General features: G+C 41.7%; 1 protein-coding gene across 2 annotated transcripts in view; it reads left to right on the top strand.

Annotated features, from left to right (window-relative positions):
- meltf (melanotransferrin) overlaps positions 1-16,555 on the top strand; it is an 86,165-nt gene that overhangs the window by 14,607 nt on the left and 55,003 nt on the right. For both annotated transcript variants that reach the window (XM_063045537.1, XM_063045535.1), the window contains exons 5-6: positions 4,179-4,335; positions 5,267-5,334. In XM_063045537.1, coding sequence (XP_062901607.1) covers positions 4,179-4,335; positions 5,267-5,334 — 225 coding nt within the window. The remainder of the gene's footprint in view (positions 1-4,178; positions 4,336-5,266; positions 5,335-16,555) is intronic.

Here is a 16,555-nt window from a genome sequence, read left to right as displayed (position 1 = left end):
TCTGTCTTGCTGTCTGCCTCACCTGCTTCTCCTTCATAAATTGTTTCACCCATTTGATTGCCTTTTGTCCATTCTTCCTCTTCACCACATCCATCATTTTCATCCCTTGCATCCTCTATTTCTGTTTAATTTCTAGTGATTTTGTTTTGTTGCCTTTTGTCATTTAGCTAGTCCTTCCATATTGCATTCTTTTCATTTTGATAGGCCCTGTCACTAAGTAACTGACCAGAACATATCAATTGGAAAGCTGGGAATTACTTAAGTAATACTACAACTGTTAGATTATGCACAGTTCCATCACTTATGTAAAACCTGGGTGATATCTTGCCCCATGCTGAGAATGTCTGAGAATCCACCACAAAGCAGATTAGAAAACTCCAAAGTCAAAAGTCTAGTTTATTGCCATACGCACAAGTGCAATGAGCAATTTAGACTGAACAATTTAGACTATTCACAAGGGTTGATGGTTAAAATTGTTGGACTGAAATTTACTCTTAAATATGTGGGAGTATTGGCAATTAGGTTGCGGGCCAGGAATGTCAGGATTATTGTTTGTTAATATTTTGACTTTTAGAATAGTTGTTTGGATTACAAAGTAGCTACTAATTAAATGTGAAGGCAAGAACCTCATTGATGGTTTGGGAAACATGAACTCTTATCCAAAGGCTGAAAATTTGTAGCAGTGAGAACAATGAATAATTTGTCTTGCTGAGACACTTTCATCAAAAAAGAACCAGCTGCCAAGTGTTGGAGACAATAGAGGAGGAGAGAGTGAAGATGCAGCTGACAGTTGCAATCATAATCATTACCAGTTGATGCATAGTGACTGTCGCTGTAGGTCATGCAATAGTTGGTACAGCTTTTCATTTAACTATGGTATAGACAGGGTGAAGCTAGCTCAGAACCTTCATTGCGAAGTCATTGTCCCTTTGCTCATTAACGCATGTGAGGCAGGCCCAAAGGAATATTACCTGCCTGGTATCCTTGAAAAGATCAAAGGAAAGGTGGGGCAGAGTGGGATCGGGGTGAGGGTGAATCTCTCAATGCAAAATCTACTTATTGTGGGTGTACCAAAATAAGAAGATAGAAGAATGTTTGGAGCAAATATCCGTTGCTGAGTAAGTAGAAAAGGAAGGAAAAGAAAGCAACAACAAGAGAAAAGTTTTAAGTTTAGTCTCAGAAAATAGTTCAGATTGACCAACCCCACTGAGGTTGTAACTCCAGTCCCTGAAATTCCAACCAAGAGAAACATCAAGTTTGCATCTATCCTTTAAACCTAACAATAATTCTCTCATTCTTCTGCACATGAGAGGCTCCAGGACTATTGTGCTTAATTTGAGAAGCCCTCTTTCTCAGGAATCAAGCTGGTGAAACTTCACCATACTCCCTCTAATTCAGGGTTTCCCAGCCTGGGGTCTACAAAGCACTTGGTTAATGTTAGGGGTTCATGGCATAAAAAAAGGTTGGGAACCCCTGCTCTAATTTCAGTGTGTCCTTCCATGGGTGGAGAAACTAGACCTTAATGAAAGTCTGATATACACATCAGTTTCCATAAGTCATAGAATTACACAGCACAGAAGCAAGTCCAACTGGTCCATGTTGGCCATAACATCCTCCATGCTAACCCAGTTGCCCATGTTTAAACCCTCCCTCCTAATGCCTCTTAAATGCTGCAAATACAGCCACTTCAACCAATTCCACTGGCAGCTCATTCCAGATACTCACTACTTTCTGTGTAGAGAAGTTCCTCAAGTTTCTTATATATCTCTCTCTCTCCTTTTGTCGTGTATCTGTGTCATCTAGTTTAGGACTTCCCAATGTTGGGGAAAAGACAATGACCATCCACTTTATCCATGCCTCTCTTGATTTGACTTGTATATATCCCTACTCTTAAACTTGATGGCCAGACTGATGAAGCCCAGCATGCTAGAAGCCTTCTTCACCAACCTATCTATTTGGATGGTGGTTTTCAGTGAACTGTGCACTGGTACTCCCAGGTTCCCCTGGTCCATGACCCCGTAGTTTCTCCCCAGTTGTTCCTTTATTGTTAATATGTCTGAAGAACTTCTTTGGATTATCTTTAACCCTGCCTGCCAAATTCATTTTGCTCGCCTAATTTTTCTCCTAAGCCTACTCTTAATCTTTGTCTAAACCTAAAGGGATTCATTTGTACCAACTGCCTAAATATGATGTAGGCTTGCTTCTTTTTCCTCACCAGAACACCAATATCTCTTGTCAGTCACGGTTTCCTGAATTTGGTATGTTTACCCTTCACTCTCACAGGAACATGCTACTCCAGAACTCTTGATGTGACCTTCTTGAAAGCTTCTCACTTGCCAGTGTGTTTGATTGCCTTTAAATAGTCACCCATTTGATGTCAGCTAGATCCTGCCTAATGCTCTCAAAGTTGGCCCTGTTCCATTTCAAGACCTTCACCAGCAGACCCATTCTATCTTTTGCCATAGCTATTTAAAAACTAGTAAAATTGTGGCTACTGAAACCCAAGTGCTCCTCAGCTACCACTTCGGTTACTTGGCCAAGCTCAGTGGTCCCCAACCTCTGGGCCGCGGACTGATACCGATTCACGAAGAATGCAGGAGTGCAGCGGTAGCCGGGACGCACCCAGCATATCTTTAAGAAAAAAGCCAAAATAAACCAGCTAATTAATTAGGTGCTGCCCAGCACGTAAATATCAGCCCAGATCAGAGGCGATTGCCGATTGCGTCGCCTCTGATCTGGGCCAACATTTACGTGCTGGGCGGCACCTAATTAATTAGCTTGTTTATTATGGCTTTGCTCTTAAAGATGTGCTGAGTGTGTCCCGGCTACCGCTGCCCCCCTGCATGCTTCGTGGATCGGTATCGGTCCGCGGCCCGGAGGTTGGGGACCACTGGCCTAGCTGGTTCCCTAGGAGGAGGTCCAACATTGCTCCTTTCCAAGTTGGTTCCTCAATATATTGCATAAGGAAACAGTTTTGGATGTACCACACAAATCCTGCCCCATCCAGGCTTCTTGGTGGCCTAGTTGATGCTGCCAAAATAGCAAGCTCCCAGTAGCACTACCCTACAAAGTTCCCATTGATGATTGGGGAGAGTCTACAATATAGCCCTACCAAGGTGACCATACCCGTCTTATTTCTATGTTTGACCTAAATGGTCTCGTTGGATTATCCCTCAAGAATATCCTCTCTAAGAACTGCTGTAATGTCTTCCCTTAGCAAAGAAATTAATACTTTTCCCCCCTCCCCCACCCACCCCAGGCTTACCTGCTCCTCTCTCACCCTGAAATTATCAGCATCCCAGAACATTAATCAATCAGCCTTCTCTCAGCCATGTTTACATTATGGCCACAATATCCCACTCCCTGATGGCAGTTCACACCCTCAGTTTGTCTGCCTTGCCTGTCAAGCAATGTGCATTAATAGATGCAATTTTAAGGCATGCTGTGTTCCAACCACTATTTCGCAATTGAAAATGAGTCCAGCTTTCCCTGTTCCTGATTCATTGCAGGAGCTTCGTAACTGATTTAGTGAAAATTAGCTGTAAAAATGCATTGTGCAAAATGGACAGCCAGTTTACTGTTTTAAAGTCTGCGATGACACCGCAAACTTGTTTCTCAATGGATAAAAAAATAAAATCTGGCTGGAGTCAAGACTAATATTTGGAAGCCACTAATTTAGCTAAGAGTTATCAGAGTTATTTTTTTTAACATAGACCATCAAAACATTCTGATGCATAATGTGCTGCTTGATTGTCACCCCTTCCACAATTACTCACTCCACCAGCAACACACAGTAGTAGCAGCTTTTAACCATTTACAGGCTGCACTGCAGTAACTCACCAAGACTTCTTAAAAATATTTTCCTAATCCCTGACCTGTATAAGCTGGAAAGAGGGACAAGGGCAGCCAAAGCATGGGGATTCAATCTGGAAGTTGCTGTCCAAGCCTGACTCGGAAATGTATAGCCATTCCTTCATAGCTACTGTGTCAAAATCCATAAACTCCCTAAGCAGCATTGTAGTTTAACCCATCCTTCAAAGACTGCAGTGATTCAAGAAGATAACTCCCCACTGAGTTCTCAAAGGTAGTTAGGGGTGAGCAATTAAATTCATGTGAAACTCACATCCCTTATAACGAATATGAAAAAAATCTGATATTATTTACTTAATTCCTTCTAGCTGTGAGTGATTTCTTCGCTGAAAGTTGCATCCCAGGAGCACAGGGTGTGGATTTCCCACCAAGTCTTTGCCAACTGTGTGTTGGTGATGAAGGGGGAAAAAACAAATGTGTGGAAAATTCGAGTGAGAGATATTTTAGTGACAGTGGAGCATTCAGGTACATCATTTCCAAACTGTTTTTGCTTCTTTTATAGCCATATATAACACATGTACTATAAAGGTCATAAAAAATAACTTTACTGGCCTAAAGAGTGAATACGTGATGTAGTGCTAATTGCTATACACCACACTGTCAAATTAATCTCTGGTCTAATTTGATGATGGTATCTTGTCCATCTCCCGAACGCTCCTCCAGTGGTGGCTGTAGCTCTGCCTTAATTTCTGTTCTCCTGCCCTTCATCATGAAGACTATAATTTTCTTCAATTCGGCCCTCCCACTGGAACTAGTAACATGTATGTGCAATGCCTGCTCTTTATTTATTCATGAATTTATTTATTATGATACAGTGCAGAATAGGCCCTTCCAGCTCTTCGAGCCACACTGCCCAGCAATCCGCCCCCCCCCCACCAATTTATCCTTGCCCAATCACAGGAAAATTTACAATGATCAATTGACATATCAACTGGTACGTCTTTGGACAGTGGGAGGAAACTGGAGCAACCGGAGGAAACCCAAGTGGTCACGGGGGTGGGGGGATCATGTAAACTCCTTACAAACTGCAGCGGGAATTGAACCAGGGTCGCTGGTAGTGTAGAGCGCTGCGCTAACCACTACAACACCATTCCCACTTGGCTATTCGTCAGCGATGAAACAAAAAACTAACATTAGGGGCACTTTTTCATGAGCTCTCCAGTAGTGATCCCTGAGAGAAGATGAAACAGTTGGCAAATGATTTTGCTCTGCATGATCACTGCGTTTACAGATGGAACGGCTTTGATTACTTGTGTTGATGTTTCTGTGCTTCCCAGGCACGGTGGTGGGGGATAGGTGAGCTGCAGAGTTACCGCATACCGCAGCCTCAAGACTTTACCATCAGAAAGCATTTCTATGTTCTAGTCTTTCTGAATGTGCCTTCTTTTTACTTCAGGTGCCTAGCTGAAAATGCAGGTGATGTCGCCTTTGTTAAACATTCTACTGTGTTGGATAATACGGATGGTGAGTGATGGGGTAGCATGTAACCCCGACCTTTTTTTAAAGTGAACTACAGGATTTGTGTTTCATTAAAGGAATTGCGTCATGTTTTGAATAAGCAAATAGCATTGATTAATAGGCCTGTACTTGCACTCCTTCTACTGTCATTAATTCTAAAGAAACCTTGTGATCTCCCCTTTTCAATGATTGTCTCATACCTGGCAGATGATATAGAATGATTTAATCAGTGAAGAATCACCTCAGAGTTCACGGTTGCCGTTCTTTGTCGGATATCCTGTATCGGTTCAAGCTGATCATGTTGTCCCTGTTTTGGCATAGAGTCATGGAGCACTGCAACAGAGAAGCAGGCCCTTCAGGCCGTCTAGAATGTGCCACACGATGATATTGCTCAGTCCCATTGACCTGCACCTATAGAATCACAGAGCCCTGCATGACTGGGATTCCATTCACACCAAAATGAATCTGAACCAGAATCGAGGGAAATGGAGAGGCAAGGGTGTGGTGAAGGGGATTTGGAAGGGAGACGGCACGTCATTTAACTGTGGCCTTGAGCGAACTTTAAGTTCACTTTGATTATTGGAAGATGGTGACTATAGCTTCATGCAGTTAGTTTATTGTTTACTATGAGTTAAGAGATAAAATGCCAGCTCATTATAGACTACCAATGAGTTCTTACGTTTTTGATTATGAGAGAAATTTAAGTAATGTTGGCATTACTGTCCATTACTGGTACATTTTCAGTTAAGGCTTTTAGTTACTGCTGAATTTGAAGAATGCTGCTGTGTTTTCTCTTCTGTAGATCAGTCCCACTATTGTTTTCCACTCTTCCTCACCCTTCCTTGCCACACAAGAGAAACTTTATTTTGGGGCTTTCCACACCACAGCTATTGACATAAAACCATCAGTAGTGGACTTAGCCCCCTTATTGGCTCTATTTGCATTCTCCAACTAGTTTGTTTCTTTTCTAGAGTATCATTTTTCATGTAAGCACTTCACACAGTACTTACCTCCAAAATAAGAAATAGGCCATTTTGCTGTTCAAGCGCACTCTGACATTCATCATTATTGTAGCTGACCTTCTCACTCAGTGGAATTATATAGCACAATTACCAGATCCCTCGATTCCTTAAATACCTAAATCTACCGATCACTGTTCTAAATTAACTCAGGAAAGAAACTTTTACTGTCCTCCAGGTGGAGAATTCTGAAGTTTCACTCCCCTCAGTGTGTAGAAGTTTCTCCTCAGCTCAATCCTCAATTACCTTTTATTCTAATACTGTGACTCCTAGTTCCAGACTCCTCTATTCTATTCACTGTCTCCTCATGTGGCAAACCCATCATTTCTGGAAATAGTCTAGTGAATCTAAATCATACTCCATCAGGAAGTATGTCCTCCTTCAGGTCAGGAGACCAATATTGTACTCTATATCCCTGAGAAGGCTTCGCCAAGGACTGTATGTAATTGCATGAAGTCATCTTTTCTCCCGTACTTGTATATCCTTTCCTAATAAGGGCTAGGAAATCATAGTCATAGTCATACTTTATTAATCCCGGGGGAAATTGGTTTTCGTTACAGTTGCTCCATTGCCTTCCAAATCACCTGCTACACCTGAATGTTGGCTTTCATGAACTTGTGTATAAGTATACCTAGATCCCTTTGGACAGTAACAGTAGCCATCTAGCCATCTCTCGCCATGTAAAAATGCTGTTCTGTTTTGTTCATTTAAATGCATAACTTCACATTTTCCACACTGCACCCGCCATGTTCTAGTTCATTTATTTAGCTTGTCTATATTCCCTTAAAGCCTTTTTACATCTTTTTCCCTACTCACAAATTCATCTTTTTTTTAATATCATCAGTAAACTTGCAAATGTGGTATTTGGTCTACTCAGTCACATCACTGATACACAATTACACTAATACACTAATATACTATTACACTAATACACAATTACACTGATACACTAATATACAATTACGCTGATACGCAATTACACTGATACGCAATTACACTGATGCACAATTATACTGATGCACAATTGCACTGATACACAATTACACTGATATACGATTACACTAATACATTAATATACATTGGGAATAAGCTGGTTCTTAAGCAGCAAATCCCTCCAAAACCTATCAACTTGAGAAACCTATCCCTCCACAGCCTGTCAACTTGAGAATTATCTGTTTATTCTCACCCTTTGCTTTCTGTTCATAAATCATTTATTAATCCATGTCAGTATATTATCTATAAATCTTGTCAATTTCCAGTGTGGGGTGTTATTGAAGACCTTATCAAAATCCAAATGCAGCACATCTGCTGCTTTCACTTCGTCTTTTCTAAGAGTTACTGTCAAAGAAGTACTGTCATTAGATAAACATGCCAAAACAGTGCAAATACTACACCGATGGGGCACTTGACAAACCCCAGCTTGCCCCTGTGGTACCCCAGCTCATGACGTCCTCCACCTGGTCCAAACATGCCCTCTCACCAAGATCCAAGAAGCCTTTGCTGCAGTCCATCGATGTGGCTACAGGCTGGAGGAGTGGCTTGATAAGAAACGACTAGAAGTATGAAGAGAAAAAAAACACCTGCCATATGAATAACAACATTAGATAAACACAATTTCTCTTTCAGAAGTCCATGTTAATTCTGTTCAGTCCTGTTATTACTTCCCAAGATGTTTTATTATTGCATTTTTAATAGGTTGGGTGGTTGGCTGGAGATGTGTCTCTACCAAAGGAGATGTAAGGTGTTCCTTCCCTCTGCTAGCCTGTAGGTCACCCTTGAGCAAGATATAGCACCTGCTTATCCACCCCGCTGAATCAGGGTCAGGTGAAGCCATGGGAGCAGGTGGTGGATGGTTGTATAAGCAGTTGGTGCATATCACAAGTCCTGGTTATGAAACCATTGATGCCAGGCAGACGATCTCCGAAGAGTATTGATGATGGCTGGAATTACCCATCTTGTAAGGACACTGCCCAGATGAAGGCAATGGCAAACCACTTGCGTAGAAAGATTGCAAGAACAATCATGGTTAAAGACCATGATCGCCCACGTCATACGATGCGGTACGTGATGATAATTTTGAATAGGGACTCCAGCACCTTCCACCATTATTTTACACTAATTGGAAATGCATAGAACATAGAACAGCACGGCACAGAAAAATGCCCTTTGGCCTATGATACTGTGCCAAACACAATGCCAAATTAAAGTAAAATCTCTGCATGCACATGATCCATAACACTCCATTCCCTGTATATTCATGTGTCCACCGAAACGTTTCTTAAATGCTGCTATTGTATCTGCTTCCGATACTACCTCAACATCCCGTTCCAGGCACTATCACACTCTGTGCTTGAAAAAAATACTGGCTATGCACATCTTCCTTAAAAGCCCTCCCCCCCACAAATGTTTGATCTCTAGCATTTGATATTCTACCCTAGTGAAAAAGATTTTGAATGTCCATCCAATACTTTCATAACTTTGTATCAGGTCTGTCCTCAGCCTCCAACACTCCAAGAAGATTGACCTAAACTCTGCTAGTGGGTTTGCTTTCCAATCTCTGCAACATTCTTGTAAACCTCTTCTGTACCTTTCTAAATTTCCACAACCTTGCTGTAGTGGTGGTGACCAGAAGTGCACACAATAGTCCAAGTCCAAGTTCAGCACAGCCAAAGTTTTTACATAGTTGCAGCATGACTTTGATCCACAATACCCCAACTACTGAAGTTAAGTATGCTCTATGCCACCTTTATCACCCTATCTACTTACAAGACCATTTTCGAGGATGGATCAAAATGGAAATCCAAAGCAACACACACACACACACAAACACACAATGCTGGAGAAACTCAGCAGGTCTGGCAACATTATTGGAGATGAACAACAGTCAACATTTCGGGCCAAGACCCTTCTTCAGGATCCACCTGACAAACTCCATTTGCCATTTCTCCTCCCATATCTATAACTGATTGTATTCTGTGGTATCATGTGACAATCATCTATACAGTTCACAACTCCTCCAGTCTTTGTGTCATCTGCTAATTTATTAACCCATCCATCTACATTTTCATCCATGTCATTTGTACATATCACAAAGATGTTCCAATATTGATCTCTGCAGAACGTCAGTGGTCACAGACCTCTAGCCAGAGTAACGCTTTTCCACCACTGACCACTGTCCTCTACAACAAATCCAATTTTGAATCCAAGCTGCCAGACACTGTGGATCCCATGCAAATTAATCTTCTGGATCAGCCTCAAACAAGAGAAATCTGCAGACGCTGGAAATTCAAGCAATACACACAAAATGCTGCAGGAACTCAGCAGGCCAGGCAGCATCTGTGAAAAAAGTACAGCTGATGTCTCGGTCCAAAACCCTTCGGCAGGACTGAGTTCCTCCAGCATTTTTCGTGTGTGTTCTAGGTCAGCCTATCAGGAGGGACCTTGTCAAATACCTAACTAAAGTCCAGTAAATAACATCCACTATCTTATCCTCATCAATTAACTTTGTCACCTCCTCAGAAAACTCGACTGAGTTTGTAAGACATGACCTGCCCAACACAATGCCATGCAGGTTGTTCGTAGTTATGCCATGCCTTTCCAAATGCATCTAAATCTTATCCATAAGAATCCTCTCTATTAGCTTTCCAACCTCTGATGTCGTCCACACCAGCCTATGGTTTCCTGATTTAATCCTATTTCCCTTCTTGAACAAAGGAACAACATTGTCTGCTGTCCAGTCCTCTGGGATCCCCCTGTTTTCAGTCTGGACACAAAGATCTTCATCAAGACCTAACAATCACCTCTCTTTCCGATTTTAGAAACCTGGGCTATGTCACATCAGTTATTCACCTTCGGTTGATTCTTCCCATAAAGGAAAGGTTCAACCTTATCTGGAATTATCAAGGATTATGCTTTTCTTGTGGTAGGAATACAAGTTCCATAGAGTATGTTGTGGTCAGAGAGGAACTGCCATTGAAGTTTACAAAGATTTAAGTCCATTATAGTTCTTTGCAAAAACTATTTAAAATTAATCTTAATGTGGAGAGGATGGTTTGTACGATGAGGAGTCTAGGATCAGAGGGCACAGCCTCAGAATACAAGGACATCCCTTCAAAGCAAGGATGAGGAGGAATTTCTTTTGTCAATTTGTGGAATTTATTACCACAGACAACTGTGGATGCCTAGCATTTGGGTATATTTAAAGTGGAGGTTGATAGTATTATGTTTTGTAATTCCAAAATGTAAAAGCTAATTGAAAGGAAACACAGAGCCAGGAATAATGTGTCTTAAGTTTCATTTTTTACCACTTGGACGTGCTGGCTTGTTGACACATGCCATTTAGTTGCTTTTACATATAACAAGTAATGAATTAATTAAATGAACAAGAACACTTGAGTCGACATTAGGACTGCAGGAAGTGGTTCTGACAGCTCTGGCCATCTTTCTTCTCTATCAATTGACACTGGTCTCCTCAACTGTTCAATGTGTCTTCTCCAGATGATATCAGATGCAATCTCCACTGAGTAGAAAAGTGGTCCAGTTCTGTCCTTAATCTTTCCAAGTTCCTACTTTTGATCACCTCTGTAGTCCCTCACCAGGACTGCTTATCCAGGAGCGAAACATTAAACCTCCTTGTTTGAGGAACCTTCAGTTTGTCTCAGCTGTTTGTCCTGCATACTCCTTCTGAGGTTGAGTTTGAGGAGATCAAAGTGTGAATGCAAGGGATGACCCAGGAACAACATAGCTAGTGAGTTGTTGGTTGTGGAGTGTGCTGCCTTGTGATATGCAAGGAGGAAAAAGACAAGCTTCTGATTCAGTGTCTGTGTACTGTTCTACTGACATTGCTTACAGTGCTTTCTTTAGACTCTGGACAAATCTTTTCAACAAGCCATTTGTAGCTGGGTGGTACAGTGCAGATGTGATATGTCTTATTCCATTCATTTTCAGGAATGACTGAAACTGTTCTGTAACAAACTGTAGTTCATTTTCCACTGAATCAGTGTTCAGTCCTTGAGAAGAGGCTTCTCAACATAACAACAGTGTGTGAAGCTGTAGTGGAGGTTATTGTGAACACTTCTGACCACTTGTAGCTTCATACACTACTACCAAGAAACTTCTGCCAATGAATCAACCTGCAAAATCCAGAGGAATCCTCTGCCAAGACAATGCACACCATTCCCAGGGATGGAGAAGCCCTGCTCTTGGCATCTTCTGGAAATGTTGGCATCCTCAACAGTGCATGGCAAGCTGCTTGATCTGCTGATCTACCCCAGGCCACCAGACGACACTTTGAGCCAATGCTTTCATTTTGACCATGCCTAGATGGCCGGCATGTAGCTTCTTCAACACTTCAGCTGTCAGCCTGGGTGGTTCAACTCTGAATCCCCACATAAACCAACCCTGTCAAGAGCAAGTTTATCCTGGCACTGGTAAAAATGGAGAAACAAGATTTTCCGCTGTACATTCCAGCCATTTGGAGTGGTCATGTAGAGGTGACATTTGTGGGATCTTTTCTGTTTTCCCTTTGGATCTTCTCTGCCATAATAGGGAAACTTTCAATTTGCAAAGGGGAGAATATGTCAGGAGGAATGTCTCTTTTGTAAATTTTTCAGGCATTCCCTTTTCCAAGGGTAAATGGTACAATCTATCAGCATTTCCATGGTTAGTTGTCCTCTTGAATTTGATCCTGTAATTGTGTTCCTCCAAGAAACAGAGCCCATCTCTGCATTTGTACTGCAGATGTTAGTGAAGCACCCTTCTGTGGATTGAAAATAGACACTAGTGGTTGATGATCAGTAATGAGACAGAAATCTCTCCCACACGGTACTGGTTGAAACATTTTACACCCCATATCAGACTTGAGGCCCCTCTGCAATCTGTGCGTAGTTTTTCTCTGCAGCTGTAAGGGAATGTGATGCATAGGCTATACACTCGTAACATGTGAAATGACTGCATGTCTACCATAAAGAAAGGTGTCACAAGCATCTGATGCCACCATTTCCTTTTGTCTTTTTGGAAGCCACATCACACTGCTTTGTCCATTGCTATTTCTTCCTGATCTGTATTGATGAGTCCAAGCTGTGGACCACAGTAGCCAGGTTTGGCAGGAACCTGTTACAGGTGTCCCCCGCTTTTCGAACGTTCGCTTTATGAAACCTCACTGTTACGAAAGACCTACATTAGTACCCTGTTTTCGCTAACAGAAGGTTTTTTCACTGCTACGAAAAAAGCAGCGCGCGAAAACTGGCGGCATGCGAAAAAAAAGGCAGCGCGCACCCTGAGCAGCCAAGTTCCTCCCCCAAAACTGCATTCTAGCCGCCATTGCTTAAACACGTGATTTATCTCAATTTATTTTGTGCATCCGTTAGCAAGATGAGTTCTAAGGTATCGGAAAAACCTAAAAGAGCTCATAAGGGTGTTACACTTAGCGTAAAACTAGACATAATCAAGCATTTCGATCGTGGTGAACGAAGTAAGGACATTGTCCGCGTGTTGAACTTGCCTGCATCCACCATTCGCACTATTTACACACAGAGAGAAAAAATCTTGAAAGCTGCTGATGTTACTGTCGGTTCTGCTCGTAGCAAAGTGGTCTCTCTTAGTCGGCATCCAGTAATGGATAAAATAGAAAGTCTATTGCTTGAGTGGATTGATGGGTGTACAAAACGTGGTGTTCCTTTAAGTTATCTTATACCTAAGGAGAAATCAGTCAGTCTTTTTAATAAGCTGAAACAGAAAGCACTGGCCAATGGAGATGAAAGTATTGCGAAAGTGGAATTTAAAGGTAGTCATGGGTGGTTTGATCGGTTTCTGAGGCGAAGGCAGCTTCATAGTTTAACGTTTACTGGAGAGAGTGCTTTGGCTGATAACTGAAGCTGCTGAAAGGTTCCCAGCAGAACTGAAGAAAATAATTACAGAAGGTGGTTATTCGTATAAGTAAGTGTTTAACTGTGACAAAACTGCAATTTATTGGAAAAATTGCCAAGTAAGACATTTATTTCGAAAGAAGAAAAGCAGGCTAAGGGACACAAGGCATCGAAGGACAGGTTTATCCTAATGCCTATTATTAACACCACTAAGCCTCTACTAGTGTACCATTCAGAAAATCCAAGGGCACTTAAAGGCGTTGATAAGAAAACACTTCCCGTTGTGTTCCGTTCACATCCAAGCAGTTGGAACACCCAAGTGCTTTTTTCTGAGTACATGAGCAGATATGTTAGTCCTTTTGTTGAAAAATACTGTAGAGAAAATAACCTCGATAATAAGTGTCTTGTGATTGTCAATAATTGTGCTGCTCATCTGCCTGACATTACCGAGTATGGCAGTAACATTCGTGTTGTGTTCTTACCACCGAATACGACATCGTTGCTGCAGCCGTGTGACCAAGGCCTAATAGCCACAAATAAGGCTTACTATATGCAAAATGTGATGCGTTTTATTGTAAGTGCTATTGACAGAGAGGGCAACTCCGAAGCATCTTTGCGAGAGATCTGGAAAGACTACAATATAAAACTGGCAATCGCCAACATTGGAGATGCTCTCGATAGGCTAACAGTCTCGATGAGAAATGGCATTTGGAGGAAACTGTGTCCCGAAGCGGTGAACGATCTTAAAGGCTTCGAACCATCAACAATAAATACGACAATAGTGAGCTTGGCTAAGGAGGCTGGGTTTGTGGAAGTTGACGAAGATGATGTTGAAGAGGTTTTAGCATCCCATGACCAAGAATTGGCATATGAAGAGCTGATGCAATTGCAAGAGGAAAGGATAACAATCGAAACCGAACGCAGTAGCGAAAATGAAGTCATCCAGGGACTGAACGTGAAGCGGTTGCGTGAGATTTTCGCTGCGATTGACAGTGCTGCAATGATTGCAGAAAAGTATGACTTTAATTTTGAGAGGGCACGTAGGTTTAGGGCAGGTTTGCAGGATGCTTTGAGTGCTTACAAAGAACTGTATGATCTAAAAATGCGCGAGGCTCAGCAGTCAAGTATACTGTCGTTTTTCAAGCCTTGCACATCAGCCACAGCAGACAACGAACCTCGACCTTCGACATCGAGGCAGGCAGACATAGAAGAAGATGACCTGGCTTCCCTATTGGAAATAGACTACGATGAGATAACACCCCAGTCTCCTCTACCTCCTACCACCCCAATTTCCGATGACTCAGCCTAACACACCATCCCGATTCCTGTAAGTGAAACTACACTGTACATACATTATTTCTACTTTATATAGGTTGTGTATTTTTGTGTTACCTAGTATGATTTGTTATTTGGTATGATTTGTCAGCCTCATAGCTTAAAGGTTACTGAAGAGAGTGCCTGCGCCGACAGCGCTTCCGCTGAGAGCGCATGCGTGAGATTTTCACTGCGCTAGACTGTGCTTCAATGATTGCAAAAAGTATTTCTACTTCATATGGGCTGTGTATTTTTGTGTTATTTAGTATGATTTGTTATTTGGTACGATTTGGCAGCCTCATAACTTAAAGGTTACTGGAAAGACTGCTTCTGCCGAGAGCGCACGCGTGAGATTTTTGCTGCGCTAGACAGTACTTCAATGATTGCAAAAAGTATTTCTACTTTATATAGGCTGTGTATTTATCATATTATTCCTGCTTTTACTATATTTTACTGTTATTTTAGGTTTTATGTGTTATTTGGCATGATTTGGTCGGTTATTTTTTGGGTTTGGAACGCTCACAAATTTCTTCCATATTAATAAATGGTAATTGCTTCTTGGCTTTACGACATTTCGGCTTACCAACCATTTCATTGGAACACTCTACCTTCGGATGGCGGGGGAAACCTGTATAGTAATTGATACACCCCAAAAACGACTGCAGCTGTGGCATGTTCTTTAGACTTGGAGTGTCCACTGCTGCTTGAATTTTCTCAGCACACTTGCGAAATATTTGTACATTGATGTGACCACAGTAAGTGATGCTTGCTTTAAAGAATTCATACTCAGCCCATAATCTTTTATTCTTTTTAACACTGTCTTGAGATTTTGAAGATGTTCCTTACCATCCTTACTGGTGACAATGATATCATCCAGGTAACACTGAGTAACTGGGAAGTCTTGTAGCACCTGGTCCATAGCTTTCTGCCAGAGTGCAGGTACAGATGCTCCTCCAGAAATAAGCCTATAATAGTGATAAAGCCCTTTGTGAGTGTTTATTGTGGGAAACACTTTGCACTTTTCTTGCACCTCCAATCGTAGTAGGCCTCAGCTCAGTCTGCTTTGCTAAAGTGTTCTCCTCCAGAAAGGTTTGTAAAGATATTCTCTATTCTGAATAGAGGGCATTGATTTACTTTCAGTACTCAGTTGATGGTGACCTTAAAATCACCACAGATCCTAAAAGACCCATTCTTCTAGGCTACTGGGACAACTAGCATTGCCCATGGGCTCCACGCAACCTTGAAAAGAATTCCTTCAGCCTCCTTGTGATCTAGCTCACTGGCTACTTTATCAGGGATGGTATAAGGAACTGGATAGGCTTTGTTTCATTTAACACTGTTTTACCCTTGATATGTTTGAGTTTTCCAATGTCATCCTGGAACACTGCTGTGGCATAATCCAGTACCTTTCTTAATTTGCTGAATGGCCTAATTCTGCTCCTATGTCTTATGGTCTTAATACTCTTCAAAAGACCAGCATCGCCAGGTTCTTGATCTCAAAATGCTCTAGCACATTAGTGTGCCCCACGCTGATCTCACTAAACTCCATGTACCTCGCCTTGGTGAACACCAATGCAAAGAACTTGTTTCATACCTCACTCACATTCTCTGATGTCAAGCATAAATTCTGTCTTTATTCTTGTGGATATCCTTTCTCCCTAGTAATGTCTTTTATTAAATGCACGTACAAAATGCCTAGGGATTCTTTTTAATCCCACATGCCATGGACATTTCATAGTTTCCTTTTGCTCTCCTAATCCCTTGCTTCCTGTTTTCTTTGTTGGTCAAGGGCCCATCTGAGTTTAGTTTCCTAAACCTTGTGTATGCCTCCTTTTCACAACCTCTCCCTTATTTCAGAACATACCAGTCCTGAGCTCTGATTGGCTGGTATTTAAACAATTCCCACATGTCGGTTGTGGGCTTGTCCAACAATAATTGCTCACAATTAACTCTCCCACCTCATGTCTAATAATGTTACAATTTGCCTGCTCCTTCAAAGCCCAGACTTTTCCTTGCTTATATTTGTTT

This window comes from Mobula hypostoma, chromosome 4, assembly GCF_963921235.1.
Source record: "Mobula hypostoma chromosome 4, sMobHyp1.1, whole genome shotgun sequence".
Classification (NCBI taxonomy): Eukaryota; Metazoa; Chordata; class Chondrichthyes; order Myliobatiformes; family Myliobatidae; genus Mobula; species Mobula hypostoma.
Note: the sequence above shows the minus strand (reverse complement) of the source record. Positions and strands in the feature narration are given on the sequence as shown.